The sequence below is a fragment of the Chaetodon trifascialis genome, chromosome 8 (genome assembly GCF_039877785.1).
Source record: "Chaetodon trifascialis isolate fChaTrf1 chromosome 8, fChaTrf1.hap1, whole genome shotgun sequence".
In the NCBI taxonomy this organism is placed as follows: Eukaryota; Metazoa; Chordata; class Actinopteri; order Chaetodontiformes; family Chaetodontidae; genus Chaetodon; species Chaetodon trifascialis.
Window position 1 is genome coordinate 14,461,240 of NC_092063.1, and position 14,003 is coordinate 14,475,242.

General features: G+C 42.5%; 2 protein-coding genes across 4 annotated transcripts in view; both read right to left on the reverse strand.

Annotated features, from left to right (window-relative positions):
* Positions 1 to 546: 546 nt before the first annotated feature.
* galnt6 (UDP-N-acetyl-alpha-D-galactosamine:polypeptide N-acetylgalactosaminyltransferase 6 (GalNAc-T6)) lies at positions 547 to 8,438 on the reverse strand. Of its 3 annotated transcripts, none has more exons than XM_070967514.1 (11): positions 8,239 to 8,438; positions 6,452 to 6,957; positions 5,741 to 5,913; positions 3,868 to 4,017; positions 2,981 to 3,215; positions 2,777 to 2,894; positions 2,471 to 2,671; positions 2,167 to 2,298; positions 1,959 to 2,060; positions 1,702 to 1,860; positions 547 to 1,086 (listed from the first exon to the last, which is right to left on the reverse strand). In XM_070967514.1, exons 2-11 carry the CDS (start codon positions 6,931 to 6,933, stop codon positions 973 to 975), a joined length of 1,866 nt encoding a protein of 621 aa, XP_070823615.1. In that variant the 5' UTR covers positions 6,934 to 6,957; positions 8,239 to 8,438; the 3' UTR covers positions 547 to 972. The 3 variants fall into 3 exon arrangements, with proteins under 3 accessions (XP_070823615.1, XP_070823617.1, XP_070823616.1); XM_070967516.1 differs by lacking the exon at positions 8,239 to 8,438 and adding an exon at positions 7,311 to 7,356; XM_070967515.1 differs by lacking the exon at positions 8,239 to 8,438 and adding an exon at positions 7,073 to 7,153.
* Positions 8,439 to 9,404: 966 nt separating this feature from the next.
* Positions 9,405 to 14,003, reverse strand: part of adcy6b (adenylate cyclase 6b) — a 32,309-nt gene continuing 27,710 nt past the window's right edge. Inside the window, exons 21-24 of the mRNA XM_070967511.1 lie at positions 13,635 to 13,898; positions 13,212 to 13,416; positions 12,913 to 13,037; positions 9,405 to 11,398 (exon numbers count right to left, since the gene is read on the reverse strand). Of these exons, the coding sequence (XP_070823612.1) occupies positions 11,270 to 11,398; positions 12,913 to 13,037; positions 13,212 to 13,416; positions 13,635 to 13,898 (723 nt within the window). The 3' untranslated portion in view covers positions 9,405 to 11,269. The remainder of the gene's footprint in view (positions 11,399 to 12,912; positions 13,038 to 13,211; positions 13,417 to 13,634; positions 13,899 to 14,003) is intronic.

The window sequence follows — 14,003 nt, forward strand, 5'->3', positions numbered from 1 at the left end:
AGAATGGCTGTATTAACACAGCTCTCCTGCCCCTGTACTCCAGAAGCCTGAAAATTAGGCTCTTGGAACCTGTCCATTAACTTTAACTCATATTTCAAGTCTATCCAAACAAGGCTGAAAACAATGCAAAGGAATGTGTCCCGCTCCTGAACCACTCCTTGGACAAAGGTTGCACAAACAGGTACCTCTGACTGAGAAAGTCTTATGACTTTGTTGCAGAAAAGTCTTATCAGTAAATAACCTCTGGCATCACATCAGAGTTAATTATTCTTTCAGGAAATTGTACACAAGCTGCAGCTAAAATACATCTCTAGTACTAATAGAGGATTAGTACTGTACACATACAGTACAGTAATACAGTTATTCAGGACAGATCAAAGCTTTTAGTTACAACTCAAATATATTTTTTGTTTTTCTAGATATATCTGGTGATTAAAATATACATATATGACATAACAAATGATCATTTATCTGACGCAACATAGAATTTTTATTTAAAAAACAAACATTTTACTCTGCATCATAAAACTGCATCATACTGTCACATTTCAACATTCATTGTCAGACAAAAAAAAAAAAAAAAAAAAAGAGTCACCTGAATAGTGATTTTAGCTTGAGTGTAAATTCACTGAATTAAGATCACTGCATTAACAGCCATTATCCCACAGTCAAACCGCAACTCATGAATGAAGAGTCCACACTCTGTTTTATAATGCCCAACCACCATCAAATGCCTTTCCGGAGTTTCCATCATAAATATATTTAAAACAGGTTAAGGCCAGCCCGAGCAGCTCCAACAGATGTGACTGTCTTTACTGTCCTCCATCTTAAACTGTCAACTCAGTATGGCCAAATGCTCCAGGCTCCACAGCATGAAGTCCTCCTGGATCAATGTTGAGTTGGCTCCTCGGAGCTGAGTCTGACGAAGGGGATACGCGGTGCCAGAGGTCACCTGATGGGCAGACTGGGAGGTCAGCTGAAGGTCCAGTGCTGGAAGAGGTCAGCACTATTACAGTGGTCCATCTGAATTTGGTCTCCTTTCAGCCGTAAACATTGCCCACTACTGGGATTCTTCAGAAGATTTTCCTGCAGAGTAATATAAGAGAAAAGGCGAATCAAGACAGAAGCCTAAATAAATATCAATACACAACTCTTGAACTATTCCTTCAACCATTCTCGGCTGAACAAATGTGACATTTTGCCAAATATGTTTATTTGCTTTCTTGCCAAGAGTCAGATGAAAAGATCAAGGCCTCAGCTAGTAGCTGGTTAGTTTAGCTTAACAGAGACACTGAAAGCAGAAGGAAATACATACTGTAGGTAGCTCTGCCCAAAGGTGACAAAGTCCATTCATTAGCACCTGCGAGACTCACCGATCAACATGTTATATCTAGCTTGTAAAATAAGTACAGAAACCAAAGCAACAAACAACATTTTGTGGTTATATGTTGGGCTATGTGCCAGAATATTTCTTGGCTGGGTACAGTGACTTCTTGGAGTACCTGCTAATTTCCTGGCAACCCCGCGGTGACAACATGAGTCAGGAAGCTCCCTGTGTTTATGGTAAGCTAGCAGCTAGCTGCAACCTTTTATTTAGCAGACAGATATGATACTGATATTGATTTTCTCATCCATCTCTCTGCAAGAAAGCTAATAAGAGCATTTCCAAAAATGTCAAACTTTTCCTTCAGTGCTCCTCACCTCTGTGAAGATCCACTCCTGTTGTGGTGCCAAACTGGTCCCCCTCCCCTTCCGCTGGCATTGATCGATCTTCACCGGCTCTGACTGGGGTGTGGCATGAAGACACAGCTGCTTCCCAATGTTATGCCGTAGCTCCTTATGAGATGAGTATTCAAAGTACTACAAGAGACAAATATCCAATCAGAGACCCAACTGTCCCAGAGAACACCGAATTATCTCCAATTCTTAATTTCACAGGTGAGTGAGAGTCCTTGTACCTGGTTTCCTCCCATGTTGTGGCACTGGTACATGATCACTGGTTTACCTCCCTGGTTGTTCTCTCCAACATCCAGGCAGGTTTGAGATCCTGAGTTTCTAATCTGGTTCAAACACAAAATAACAGTAAGATACAGCTGCAGTTATGCAACATGTGCTGTGTGTTACATTCTTGATATCCGCATACAGACAAAGGGAAACGTGACTCACTGCTCCGAACTTTTCTGGGGTTAAGTCTGGAATGAAGATCTCTGGGTAGATTGTGTTTATATACCAGGTGAAGTTCTTGCACTGAAGCCTCTCTCTCAAATTCAGACGGTCAGAGATGTCGCCATACGTGTGCTGTAACAGTGAAGGGAGTGTATGTAAAACAATCTAAACAATCACTTACAGTTACATGATTATATCAACTTGTTACATTAATGGGGGCTGCACATAAAGGGGGTAAATAATGTTGTATCCATGTGCTTCTAACATCTGAACACTGTTACTCTTATCAGCAGGTCACACTGACCTCTTTGGCCATAGCTGCAGCTACGCTGTTGCGGCGATAGAAGATGTTCTTATATTCGTCCATCCAGACCTCGGCCAGGCGCACCTGGTTGCGAGTGATGACCTCTGTGCCCTTGGGGAAGGTGTGGGGGCTCTTGGTGCGGAAGACATGGCCCACCACAGAACAAGGGATGATCTCTAACTGACCCCCACACTGCCACACCTGTGAACCACATTTGACACAGGTAAAGTCAGACTAACTTGACAAGGACAGGGAGATTTATTCAATAATATGTGGATCTGTGGGACTGAAGGTCGAGAGACTGACCCTGAAAGACATCTCCACATTTTCGCCACCCCAGATCTCCATCTTGTCATCATACGTTCCAATGTGTTCAAAGTACGTCTTCAAGATAGAGAAAAGACCTCCAGCAAAGGTAGGGGTTCTGAAAGTTTCACAGGCAGATACAAAAGCTTTAGACACGTAAATGATTCAGGATACTCTAAGTGAAACCAACACGATCCTTCTTACTTTACAGGGTAGGTTTCATCCTTGCGCAGCCTCTTCGCCTCCTCGGGAATCGGCTCCCAGCCGAAAGTCAGGCTCCAGTCAAAGTTACCTCGGTTGTAAGCGCGGTTGGTCGCCACAGGCTTGTTGAACTGGAAGGTGTTGAGGTCGATGGTGGTGATCTCTGGACTGACCACAGCAGTGGGTTCCTCAACAATGCGGGCCAACAGGGGCTCAAGCCAACCATGGAAACACTCACCTAGACATGAGAGGAAGGACAGAGATCACGTCATGTTTACTTTCAGGTGTAGAGGGTTAAGATAGGGCAATGCATGGCTTCGTGATCATGCTGATAGCGCCTGTATCCAAATTATTTGATACATCTCCTCTTTTGCATCAGTATAACTCCATATGACCTGTCCTCAAATAACGTGATCATGTGTCAAGTTTATGCTTCAATTCGAGCTCTCTCTTTTTAATCACAGGTACATTTTCTAACCAAGCACAGATTTTTGTTTCAAGCAAGCTGTAATTAAGTGTTCTCTGATTTTAATACACTGTAGCTGCGACAGATATCAATTTAATAATTTATTTGTCTACTTCAAAGTAGCCATGTGAAAGGGAGATTTAAATTGTCCCAAAACATGGATAATTAAGGGATAACTGGGCCTTAATATTACCCAAAACAATCATGATAATTATTTTATATAAAATCATGCCATAAAACACAAACAAACTAGAGAATTATAAGAATTCTGAGATGGTTGTTTGCAGTAGCATGTACATTTACAGTAAGTCTCTAAACTAAACACATTAACCCCTATTTCCCCTAATTAGCCCAATGAGTTAGACACAGCTGCTTAAAATGGCCACCTTGGCTTATGTAATGTTGTGGTTGTGTGTCTTCTCACAGTGTGCGTCGAGAAAGGTTAGCACTTCGCCCTGAGCAATACTGGCACCAAGCAGCCTGGCAGTGATGAGGCCCTTCCTCTCCCGCTGCCTCACTACGCGGACAATCTTCAGCTGACGAACATATTCCTCCAGTTGGCTCTTCAGGTGCTCTGAAGGAATAAAAACATTATAGTGTCTGTCTCCTCTTAATGCAAAGCAAAGGTGTCCAGGTAAAAGTGTTGTAACCACATCGCTGTCGGATGCGGTTACACTTCAAACTTGTGTGGTCGGTGACACAATTATTTTCAGCTTGGTATTTAATAAAACAACTCGTTGCCTCAGAAGAGAAAAAAAAATCAAACAAGAACATTTACATCTGTGAGACCAATGCCAGAAGAAATAGCAATGAAGTGGAAACATTGCCGGTAAAACTGGGTCACACTTCCCTTCTAAGAGCAATTATGACCACAATGCATGCCGCACATTTGTCATGAGTTTCAGTCTAAGTAAATCCACCAACCAGGTCTAAACGTTATGACAGAGAGCTGCTGCTCTGGTGGCAAAAAGGGAAGTTTGGTTATAAAAGCAACCGTGCACATGCAGCTGAGGGTAACAGTACGTTAGCTTATGACAGAGATAACTGACAGGATATTTCGAGCTCAGTCAGTGGGTCAATAACACTGAATGCTTAAGTATCCAACAATACAGGTAGCAGTGTGAATGATTCATTACTGCCTGCTTTACTCTGCAGCGCTGCTCAAGCCAGTGTCAACACTTACAAGGTTTATATAAGATGCTACAACAGCTTGCAGAAACAGATCTGGCAAACCAACACGCACACATTTGTCAGTGATTTATTTCCTTCCGGTGCAGGGACTGAAAGGATCTGACACCTAAGATATTAGCTGTCAGCTCTCTCGGTCTTACTTGAATCACTGTAGTGAACCTGATCTGCATTTTCGATGAGATTTAACTTTATAGTAATAGCGCACAGTATGTACATACAGTTTGGCATCCGGCATAGAGTGTAAACCTCTGCATATGGATACACTTAAAGATGAACTAATAGACAAAACAAACAAGAAACTAATGGAGTGGGAACAGTAGTCCCATAAAGGTTGAATGCTTCTTTACCCACCTACACGTCATGATGTTTAACACTGTCCTGTTTTATGACTAAAATTTACAGACAACTCAGTTAGGTTGCTGCTGTATTATAATATAATATATGACAGCGTCTCCACAGCACTGACATGTTCAACTGTAAAACACTTTCAAAGCACATGACAAATTTGCACATCAAAGATACACCTCTTTTATCATTACCAACCTGTGACTCACTGAGGTGATGGTAAACTGGGAGAGTCTATTATCAACTTGTCAAGTGCTTACTGTAATTTGTATGTCAGCTGTGTGCACATGGTAAAATACACAGGCTTATTCAAATTTATGACTCCGTTAACCGCATGTTGCACTCACAGTAATGTAAGCCTCTTCTGCCATCTGTAAAACCTTATTGTGTGTCCATGCTGCTAAAAATCTCATGCTGAAATCATCCATTGTTGTCTTGTCAAAGCAATGACTTGAATGCTGTCCTAAAAACTCTGAAGGTCAAGTTAATCAATAAACTACTGACAACTTGACACATATTTTCCCTGTTTGTGCTCTGCAGCTGGCCCCTGCCTATTTAAGAAATAACCCAGCAGAACTACCTGGTGATTTTCTATCATGCTGTTAAAAAATGTCTCTTCGCTCTCCAACTTTTCTGTGAAACACTCCCAGTTTACAGTGAGTGTTAGATTTTATCATCACATCATTAAATAAAATGTCAGCACTACATAAAACTGAACTCTGTGTTTCGTCGTCGTGTCTGTGTGTTTATATTTTTCACACCTGCAATACTGGCGTCATCTACCAAGATGATCTCTTTGAGCAGGATAGCAGGAGAAGTGTGCAGGACACTGTAGACCGTCCTGAGGAGGGTGGACCAAGCCTCATTGTGGAAGACAATAATAACACTGGTGGTAGGCAGACGAGGGCAGCGACGAAACTTCCTCTCCACACACCTGAGTGAGGTGAGTCATGCCAAAACACAAAGAGAGACAAGGAAGTGTGACAGTCACAGAAAGTCTTTCAATGCCACATATAACAGACCATTGTTTGCAGAGATATTCAAGGTCTGCCCATGAACACTTTAAATAGCACCGTGGACAAACAGCCAATCAATCAGTACATGTAGAAAGTCACTCGAAAGTTCAACAAAGCAAATAGCTCAAGGGCTATCGAGCTTGTGATATGTTGAGAAGTCATGTTGGCTAAAAAGCTTATAGTGAGTGGAGGTATTTACAACACAGATAATGCCTCAGTCTCATTTATCCAGGACACTGACATGTGCATGCAGCTATGGTATGGCTATAGTAAGTGATTTTACCAGATAAGGGAGAGCACAATATGAAAATACATGTAAATAATTTACTGCTCTGAGCATGACCCAAGCTGAGACCTGAGCTATTATCTGGCCTGCTGTGTACATGTCAGCACACTTGTTGGTAAAACAGTGATTAGGCCAAACTATCTCAGCTTATTTTGAGAACATGTTCTTACTCTGGAGGCCTTGTGTCATCCCCGAGACTACGGCTGAGCGAGATGCGGTCGCTGGCAAACTGGTTGAAACAGTGCCGTGTCATGCCTTCCTCCTTTTCCTTCTCCTCCTCTGGGGACATGTGGTCTTTCTGAAATGCCTTGCCATCAGCCCCGGGGCTTAGAGGGTCCTGTGGCAGTCTCTCCAGGTGAGGTTTGAGCTCAGCCTGAGTGTAGAATCCAGCGGGACAGTTGACGTCTTCGGTGGGCTGCTCCTGTCGTGATGGCGGCTGTGGAGCTCCGATCTGGAAGCCAAAGTTGTTGACGGCGTGTCGGACCATTACCATCACTTTGTCCTTCTTGTCCACCAGCTCCTGAAACCAGGGGTCGTCAGGAGCCGAAGAGCCAACATCCCTCTGGAGAACCACTAAGACCACCATGAAGAGAGTCCCACCAAGGAGCACCAACTTCAGGGGGGACATACGCCGGCGTAGGAACAGACGCATGTTTCAGGATGGGGGTCCTCGAGGCTGTTAAAAACAGAAAAAGGAAAACTAAGCTGCCAGCAAAATGTTTGTGCATGTTATGTGAGGGTTTCAGCCGAATGAAGATTTCATTCAAAACCCACTCCTCTGTAACCCTTACCTGCCTTTACTCGCCAAACATTCAGTGAGTTATTCTTGTTGCATAAAAAGACAACAAACGAAAGATAAATTCCTTAAACCAGTTTGTGCGTCTGTGCAAGTGTCATAGCAGCAGGTAATCTAGCCAACCTCGCTCCTCCCTCCCTTCAAGAAACAGTCCCACAGGACGGGTGGAGAGAACAGGGAGGTGGAGAGAGTGAACAAACACACCACACCTCTCAGTAAACATCTGAATTCACCTGCTCCGGCCACAGTCCTCCAGGACCCACGTGGCATCAGGTGGGCTGGGACGCTGCTGGCTCAAACTGCATCTCCCACGCTGATTAATAAGTGACACACTACACCCTGCTTATACACCTGCTCCACGACACCTCACCAGAAACGATCACCCATCACCTGCTGTAGGAAATAGACTTTGATACGTGGAGCATGACAGGACCATAACATCACCCAGCCTTGACACAATAAGAGGCTGTTTCCTGGTGTGGGAAACAGGATATGGTTGCAGTCCACATGTCCTTAGGTAGTCACTGTTCAGTTAGAGACTCACTCTTACTTGGTCATAATTAATTTACTCAATTCTCAAGCCAGCCTCCTTCATAATTGATTCAAGAGGACGCTCTTTCGGTGTTCCAGAAAAGGGAAGCAGCCACAGTCCACTTCGCATTTATGGCTAATGGGCAACCAGTTAATCCAGTTTGTTGGCACACAGTTACGATAAAAGGAGGAGGAGGAAAGAAAAATATTAGATCGGGCAACCTTAAAAATGTGATATTATGAGAGTCTGCAAATCTGGATCTACTGGAAAAACACCTTTATGCCTAGTGTTCTTGCCATTTTACAAATTAAACAAATAGTTGTATTTCTCTCTATAAACAAAGTGACTAGAAGCACAAGCTGCCAGACTGCGGCAGATCACAGATGCTGAGTACTGACAGAAGTCACAGCTCATCGATGCACGGCAGCAACATGAAAGGGGAAGAGTTGACTGAAACTCTTGTGTTTCCATTCAGACGACGGAACTCAATATCACGTCTTATCTGTCTTGGGGGCTCAAGAAATCACATATTTGAAGGATGAATAAGACCTGTAAGACAAATGAGACGGAGCCGCTGCTGAAAGGTGATTATTAAAGGGTTTCAATTTCTCCAGACTGCCGCTACTTACCGAGATCTGACGAGCAGCTGTGGCTTACTACCTGTTCCGGTTGATCTGATATTTCTATATTTGTGTGGAAAAATGCCAAGTGAGCACGCCGAAGTCTTTCCACCTTCTCGAACTTCTCAGAATGGACTTTTGAGCGAACCAGGATGCAGCAGTTCCGTGGCCTCGCGGCTTTTCCTTTGAACCGAGCAGGTGCCATTTGTTGAAATGATTAGCTGGAGTGAGTCCCCTGCTGGCCGCGTGCGTCCTCAGCGGAGTTATTTCCGTGCAGCACGAGCGCGCACACACACGCGCAAGCACACACGTACTGCGTTCTAAATGCGGAAAAATATCAAAAGTACCCTAAACTACAATAAATAAAAAAAATTAAAAAATAAATAAATAAAAGAAATACCACTCAAAAGGGAAAAATAAATCAATAAAAATCGAGTCCTAAAAATATTAAACTTCTAAATATGAAACTTCAAATATTGTGCATATATGGAGCTACTAGAAATACACTATATACTTTATTTTAATGACATAGAAAAACTGTTAAAACAAGCAAAAAACTAGTATTCTATTGTGCGTTACAGACACATTAAGTCCCTGTATCATCAGCCTATTATTGTAACATAAGTGCTTTTTCATCAGGGATTAGGAGGAATTTATGTCGCTTAATTAATGTTCAGCATAGAGTGCTGTAACTGAACATTGCCATTACCTCAACAGAAATTAATTATTCATGTGCAAGCAATTAAATACTCTCTCCTGTATCACCCTCTTGAAACTGTATACTGATTTATTCAGAAGAGGAGAAGGAGGCCTCTCTCAGGTTACTGACACGGGGAGAAATCTTGATTGCAGGCTGCTGATTGACATGAGAGCTAAGTTCAAGGCAAACAAATAATGCACATTTAAAAAGAAAAGAAAATGTTGGGGAGGTTGTTTTTTGAAGAATAAATTTGCTGATATTGGGCAACTGTTGGGGAAGAAGTGAAATTCCATAATATCACTGATATTACAGAATATCGCTCTAAGACAGCAATAATCCTGAATACAATTTCTTTTTCTCTGAACTGAAGCAGCAGAACTGAAAGTAGGTGGTGGCTCTCTTTTGTAAAATGTTTACAGTCATATCTACCATAGAGATCAACAGAAACAATGAAATGAAATGAAATAAACGCAATCAATGCAAAAACAGCCATTTATTAACTTCTTATTAGGGGAAATGAATCAAATCAATCTCTTAAATGCTTTTTAAAGGAAAATGCAACTGTGTTCAGTTGACCTTTAATTGTAAGGACAGCGAGGGGTAAGTGAAAGTGACGATTTTTTGTGTGGCCTATGAAGGCAGCATTTTTAGGCTCAAACACAGAAGTGAGCACACCAGGTGTAAAGCTTGTCTAAATACAAAATACACCTTCACTTTTCAGCAAACATGGAATCCAGTCAATGTTGCCTCTAGCACAATGATTAAGCTCCTTCCTCAGTGCCAAAGGCAATGTAAAGAATGGGTTTCTCACTGGTAGTTTCATTGTGGACTAAAAATATTCATTATTACATACATTCATGTCATTCTTGATTTGAACAATTAATTTTTGGAGGTTTCAAGCCTCCATGTGCCAAATACAACCAGCTAGGGTCAAATACTGTTGTTTAAAGTTGTGAATATTGGTCCATTAAGTGTGTGGACCTTAGAACTGCATAATCTCAAGGCAATATTTGTGAGCAGATGGAGAATTCCTGTAAAGAGTTCACCCTGAAGCTGTCAGGGAGCCAGTTTCTGTTCACGCGATGTAACACAATCCAAAATATGCGTTTCATAGACTTTTGCTAATTTAGGTTGGAATGAAATCAGTCAATAAAAGGCGCCATCGATATAATTCTCTTCAAAGGATCATTTTGACACAAGAAATCAGGAATGGGCACACACAAAGAATAATATAAAACATGCCTTGCAGCAACCAGTTTGGCAAGAAAGCATCATCATACAGTATCATAAAAACCTCACAGTGAAAAGTTACAGTATGCCCCTTTATAGATAAAGATCAGCATTCAGCCACGTGTGCTCACATCCATACACACACCCAAACACCCACACATAGGCTACACACACACACACACACACACACACACACACACACACACACACACACACACACACACGCACACTATAAAATGTTTCATAACAGTTAAACAATCTCTCTTCAGTACGTGATACTAATGCAACTGTTCTTCCTTCATTTCATACTTCTTGTTTTTGGCTTGAACCAAAAATACATTGCAGGGAGCGAGTAATCAGCCACACATTTGGGTGAACCACAAACAGCCTTGTGTCCAGGCTGCGGCTAATCACAGGCTGGAAAAAACAAAGAAGGCCCTGATAAGAAACACAGCCAGTCCAAGCCAAGGTTATGGTGAGTGTTTTCAATCTGCGTATGTGTGTTTTTTTTCCTTCATAAATGAGTCCACAACAAAAAAAAGTGTTCGTCACTATCAACAACAGTGACGTTACCGTGGCCTTTGCTGTCAAAAGATGAATAAATTACTTAAGGTTACTGTACTGAATAGAATCATTAGTGTGTGTTTGATATCAAACGTTTGTTCTTTGGTCATTTTCATCCTTCATGAAGTCCTTGCATATTTTCTTTTAAGTAACATAGGGTTTTTTTTGTATATATATATTTTCTTTTTATAGAAGGTCATCACAAAAATCCATCCGCACGAAAATAAATAACGACTCCAGATGAAATACTTGTACTATTGCTCATAAACACAAGCATAGCATCTTCCGTTCTAAGGCAACTGGGGCTTCGTGAGCTCTCGAGCAGCTTGGGAAAAAGCCTTCAAACACGGACAACGTCCTACATGTGTGCATCTGAGTACATGACAACATACAGACGGGCCGAGCTCGTCTGGGCTGGCCGTCTCCTGTCCCCCAGTGTGTTCGCACCGTGCCCCGGTGCTCATCGCTGAGCTGACCACTCAGTCTCTCTGCAGTCTCTGTCTTGTCAGTGCAGTGGGAGTCACGCTGCGGTCGGCCTCTCTGTTGTTAACTGCCCGGGGGACCACTGGTGAGGAAGTAAGTGGTCATCTCCCCCTTCCCCTTTACCTTGACAACACCTCGACAGTCCAGCTGGTATCCGTTGCTGACCAGCACGTGGTGTAAGTCTGTGGTCACCTAAGAGAGAACGGGGACATTTGACACGCGGGATGTGAGACACTCAACCCTTCCCAAGAGAAATACTGTCAATCCCAGTTTCACATTGAATAATCTCCCTGAAGTGACTGTGATGAAAGCATAACATTAAGAATGGAACATGAGACACTGGGAAAAGGTTTAAAAAGTGGTGCGTTTAAGATCTGTTTATCTGGTAGTACTGAAACTAACAGTCAATCGACAGAAAATACATTTTGACAATTTAATTTAAGTTATTTATCAAACATACAGTAACTGCCAAACATTCACTCATTCCAGCTTTTCAGTTTCAAAGATGGGGATTTTCTGTTTTCCTCGACTGTGTCTTATATCATTGTAAACTGTGCAGAAGTGTCTTTTGGACTTTTTGGATGTGATTTTCTGGATTCTCAGATGTGAAGATTTGCTTCTTCTCTGTGTCTTGTATGACTCTAAATGGGACATAATTGGGTTTTGGCCAGCTGGACGAATAAAACAAGACATCTAATAGGCATCTTTCTCAGTTTACTGACACTTCATGGACTAAAAAAATCAATCAATGAATCAAGAAAGAAAGAAAGAAAGAAAGAAAGAAAGAAAGAAAGAAAGAAAGAAAGAAAGAAAGAAAGAAAGAAAGAGACTGAAAATGAAAATGATCGTCTGTTGCAGGCCAACTATTGATGTACTGTGCATTGTGGAGGACATTTTGATGTGCAGTGACACATACTGTACAACAGATGGCAGCATTTTCTGACTGTAGTATTTCTAGCAGCCAAGTTATGGATTTAATTTGGGGCAAACGCTCTCACTGCAGCTCTCAGCTAGGCTGCTGCTCTCTTCACATATTTCAAAATGAGTGTTGACATCGACAACATATCCATGAATCAGACGATAAATAAGACTGTGGGAATCTCGTCCTTGTCACTGTGGTTAAGATTTCCAATTTGAAGATGAGAATAACGTGCGGAATTCACATTTAGCTTTCTGTCTTCCTCCAGAGGAACACTAGAGCACCATTTCTGCTGGAGACCAGCATGCTGACTCGGATTGTTGCTCCAGGGCAGCTCTGCAGAGCAGATGTCTGAACTCTGAGCTGAAGAACAATGCACTGATTTTATCTGTAGAATTTGTATCTTTCATACAGAGGACAAACAGGTACCTCTGACTCTTTCAGATACCACAAACAACGCTTTCAAATATACATGCCCTGGAGTGATAAACATCTCTCAGTCTGACGAGAGAAGACTGTGGTGTGGACTTCTGTTGCTACAATGCAAAAGATACAAAAATGCAGAACTTGTGCAATGTTTGGATATGAATCAACATCACCCAGACACATGCTGGAATGACCTCTGACAGAGTGTAATGACATATTTCTAAGTAACAAGATTAGTATTCTGCACTGGCTGTTCCACAGTACTGTAACTGTAAACTGTAACTAAAACTGCAAAATGCTTCTTGGGAACATAAAGATACAAACTGCTGAAGAGGTACTGAGAAGAGTTTGTGTGCAGTACCTGGATGTAGTCCGGTACTCCTGTGCTGTCCATCCGACTGGCCACGTTGACTGTGTTCCCCCAGATGTCATACTGGGGTTTCCTGGCTCCAATCACCCCTGCTACCACCGGCCCCATGTTCAACCCTGAGAACACATCACCTGGCTGTGTTAGCTCCACCACTACTAACTCAATTATAATGCTGTTTCTAAGGAAGTGGAAAACTGTAGTTCTCCTTTGACAGGTAAAAGGATTTTCTTTAACCCAAAGATTTATCAGATAATGCTTCAAGAGTAATTTCCACTAGCTTCCAGGCTCACCTATCTTCATCTGGAAGTTGTTGAAGGAGTGCTCGTTGATGTATTTCATCTGCTCCCTCAGCCTCATGGCGTAGTCGGCCAGAGCCAGGATGTGTGAACGGCCCTCTCTGTCATAGGTGGAGTCGTTGAGGCCAGAGGCTGCCATGTAGGTGGAGCCAATGGTCTTGATTTTCTCTAGCTGACGGAACCTCTCCTCGCTGATGATCTAGAGACGAGTAATCAGCGTGTATAAGACGAGGAAATGAGACAAACAACAAAAGCCCTCCAGTTATAGGTCAACAGCTTGGCAAAAAACACAGACAACTGGGAAAAAGGTGATTATAAGCAGCATAAAACAATGACCTCATCTTACAGACCTTACCAATACATGCTTTCTACACTAATTTCATTTGCATTCATCCTCCTCTCTCTTTCCCTTCTCACCTCATCAAAATCGGCGATGATCTCGTTGAGCAGCCTGAGACACTCCACTCCTTCGTTGTTAGCCTCCAGCTCCACATAAAACTCCGAAAAGTTGCTGATGGAGGCAAACATGACTGCGACGCACTCACAGGACTGGTAGTACAGCTCGTCATTCCGACGCTCCCGTGCGAGAAAGTGGGCGGCTACATCCTTGGGCAGGATGTTGTGGAGCAGACGGCGATTGTACGCCTGCAGCTCCTCCATCTCCTCCTTCTCCTCAGTGGCCTGAGGTGGGATGGAGTGAGATGTGGTTGCTTAGTCTCACTGACATGTGACTGCATTCCTGCTACAGGCCTTTTTCATGGAACACATTTTGACATTTCACGGGTG

Coding starts and splice junctions, on each gene's coding strand:
- galnt6 (XM_070967514.1), bottom strand. CDS start 6,933: ATGCGTCTGTTCCTACGCCGGCGTATGTCCCCCCTGAAGTTGGTGCTC. Junction 1,861..1,958: donor ACAACATGGGAGGAAACCAG/GTACAAGGACTC, acceptor TGTCTCTTGTAG/TACTTTGAATACTCATCTCA. Junction 1,087..1,701: donor AGGAGTGGATCTTCACAGAG/GTGAGGAGCACT, acceptor ATTACTCTGCAG/GAAAATCTTCTGAAGAATCC.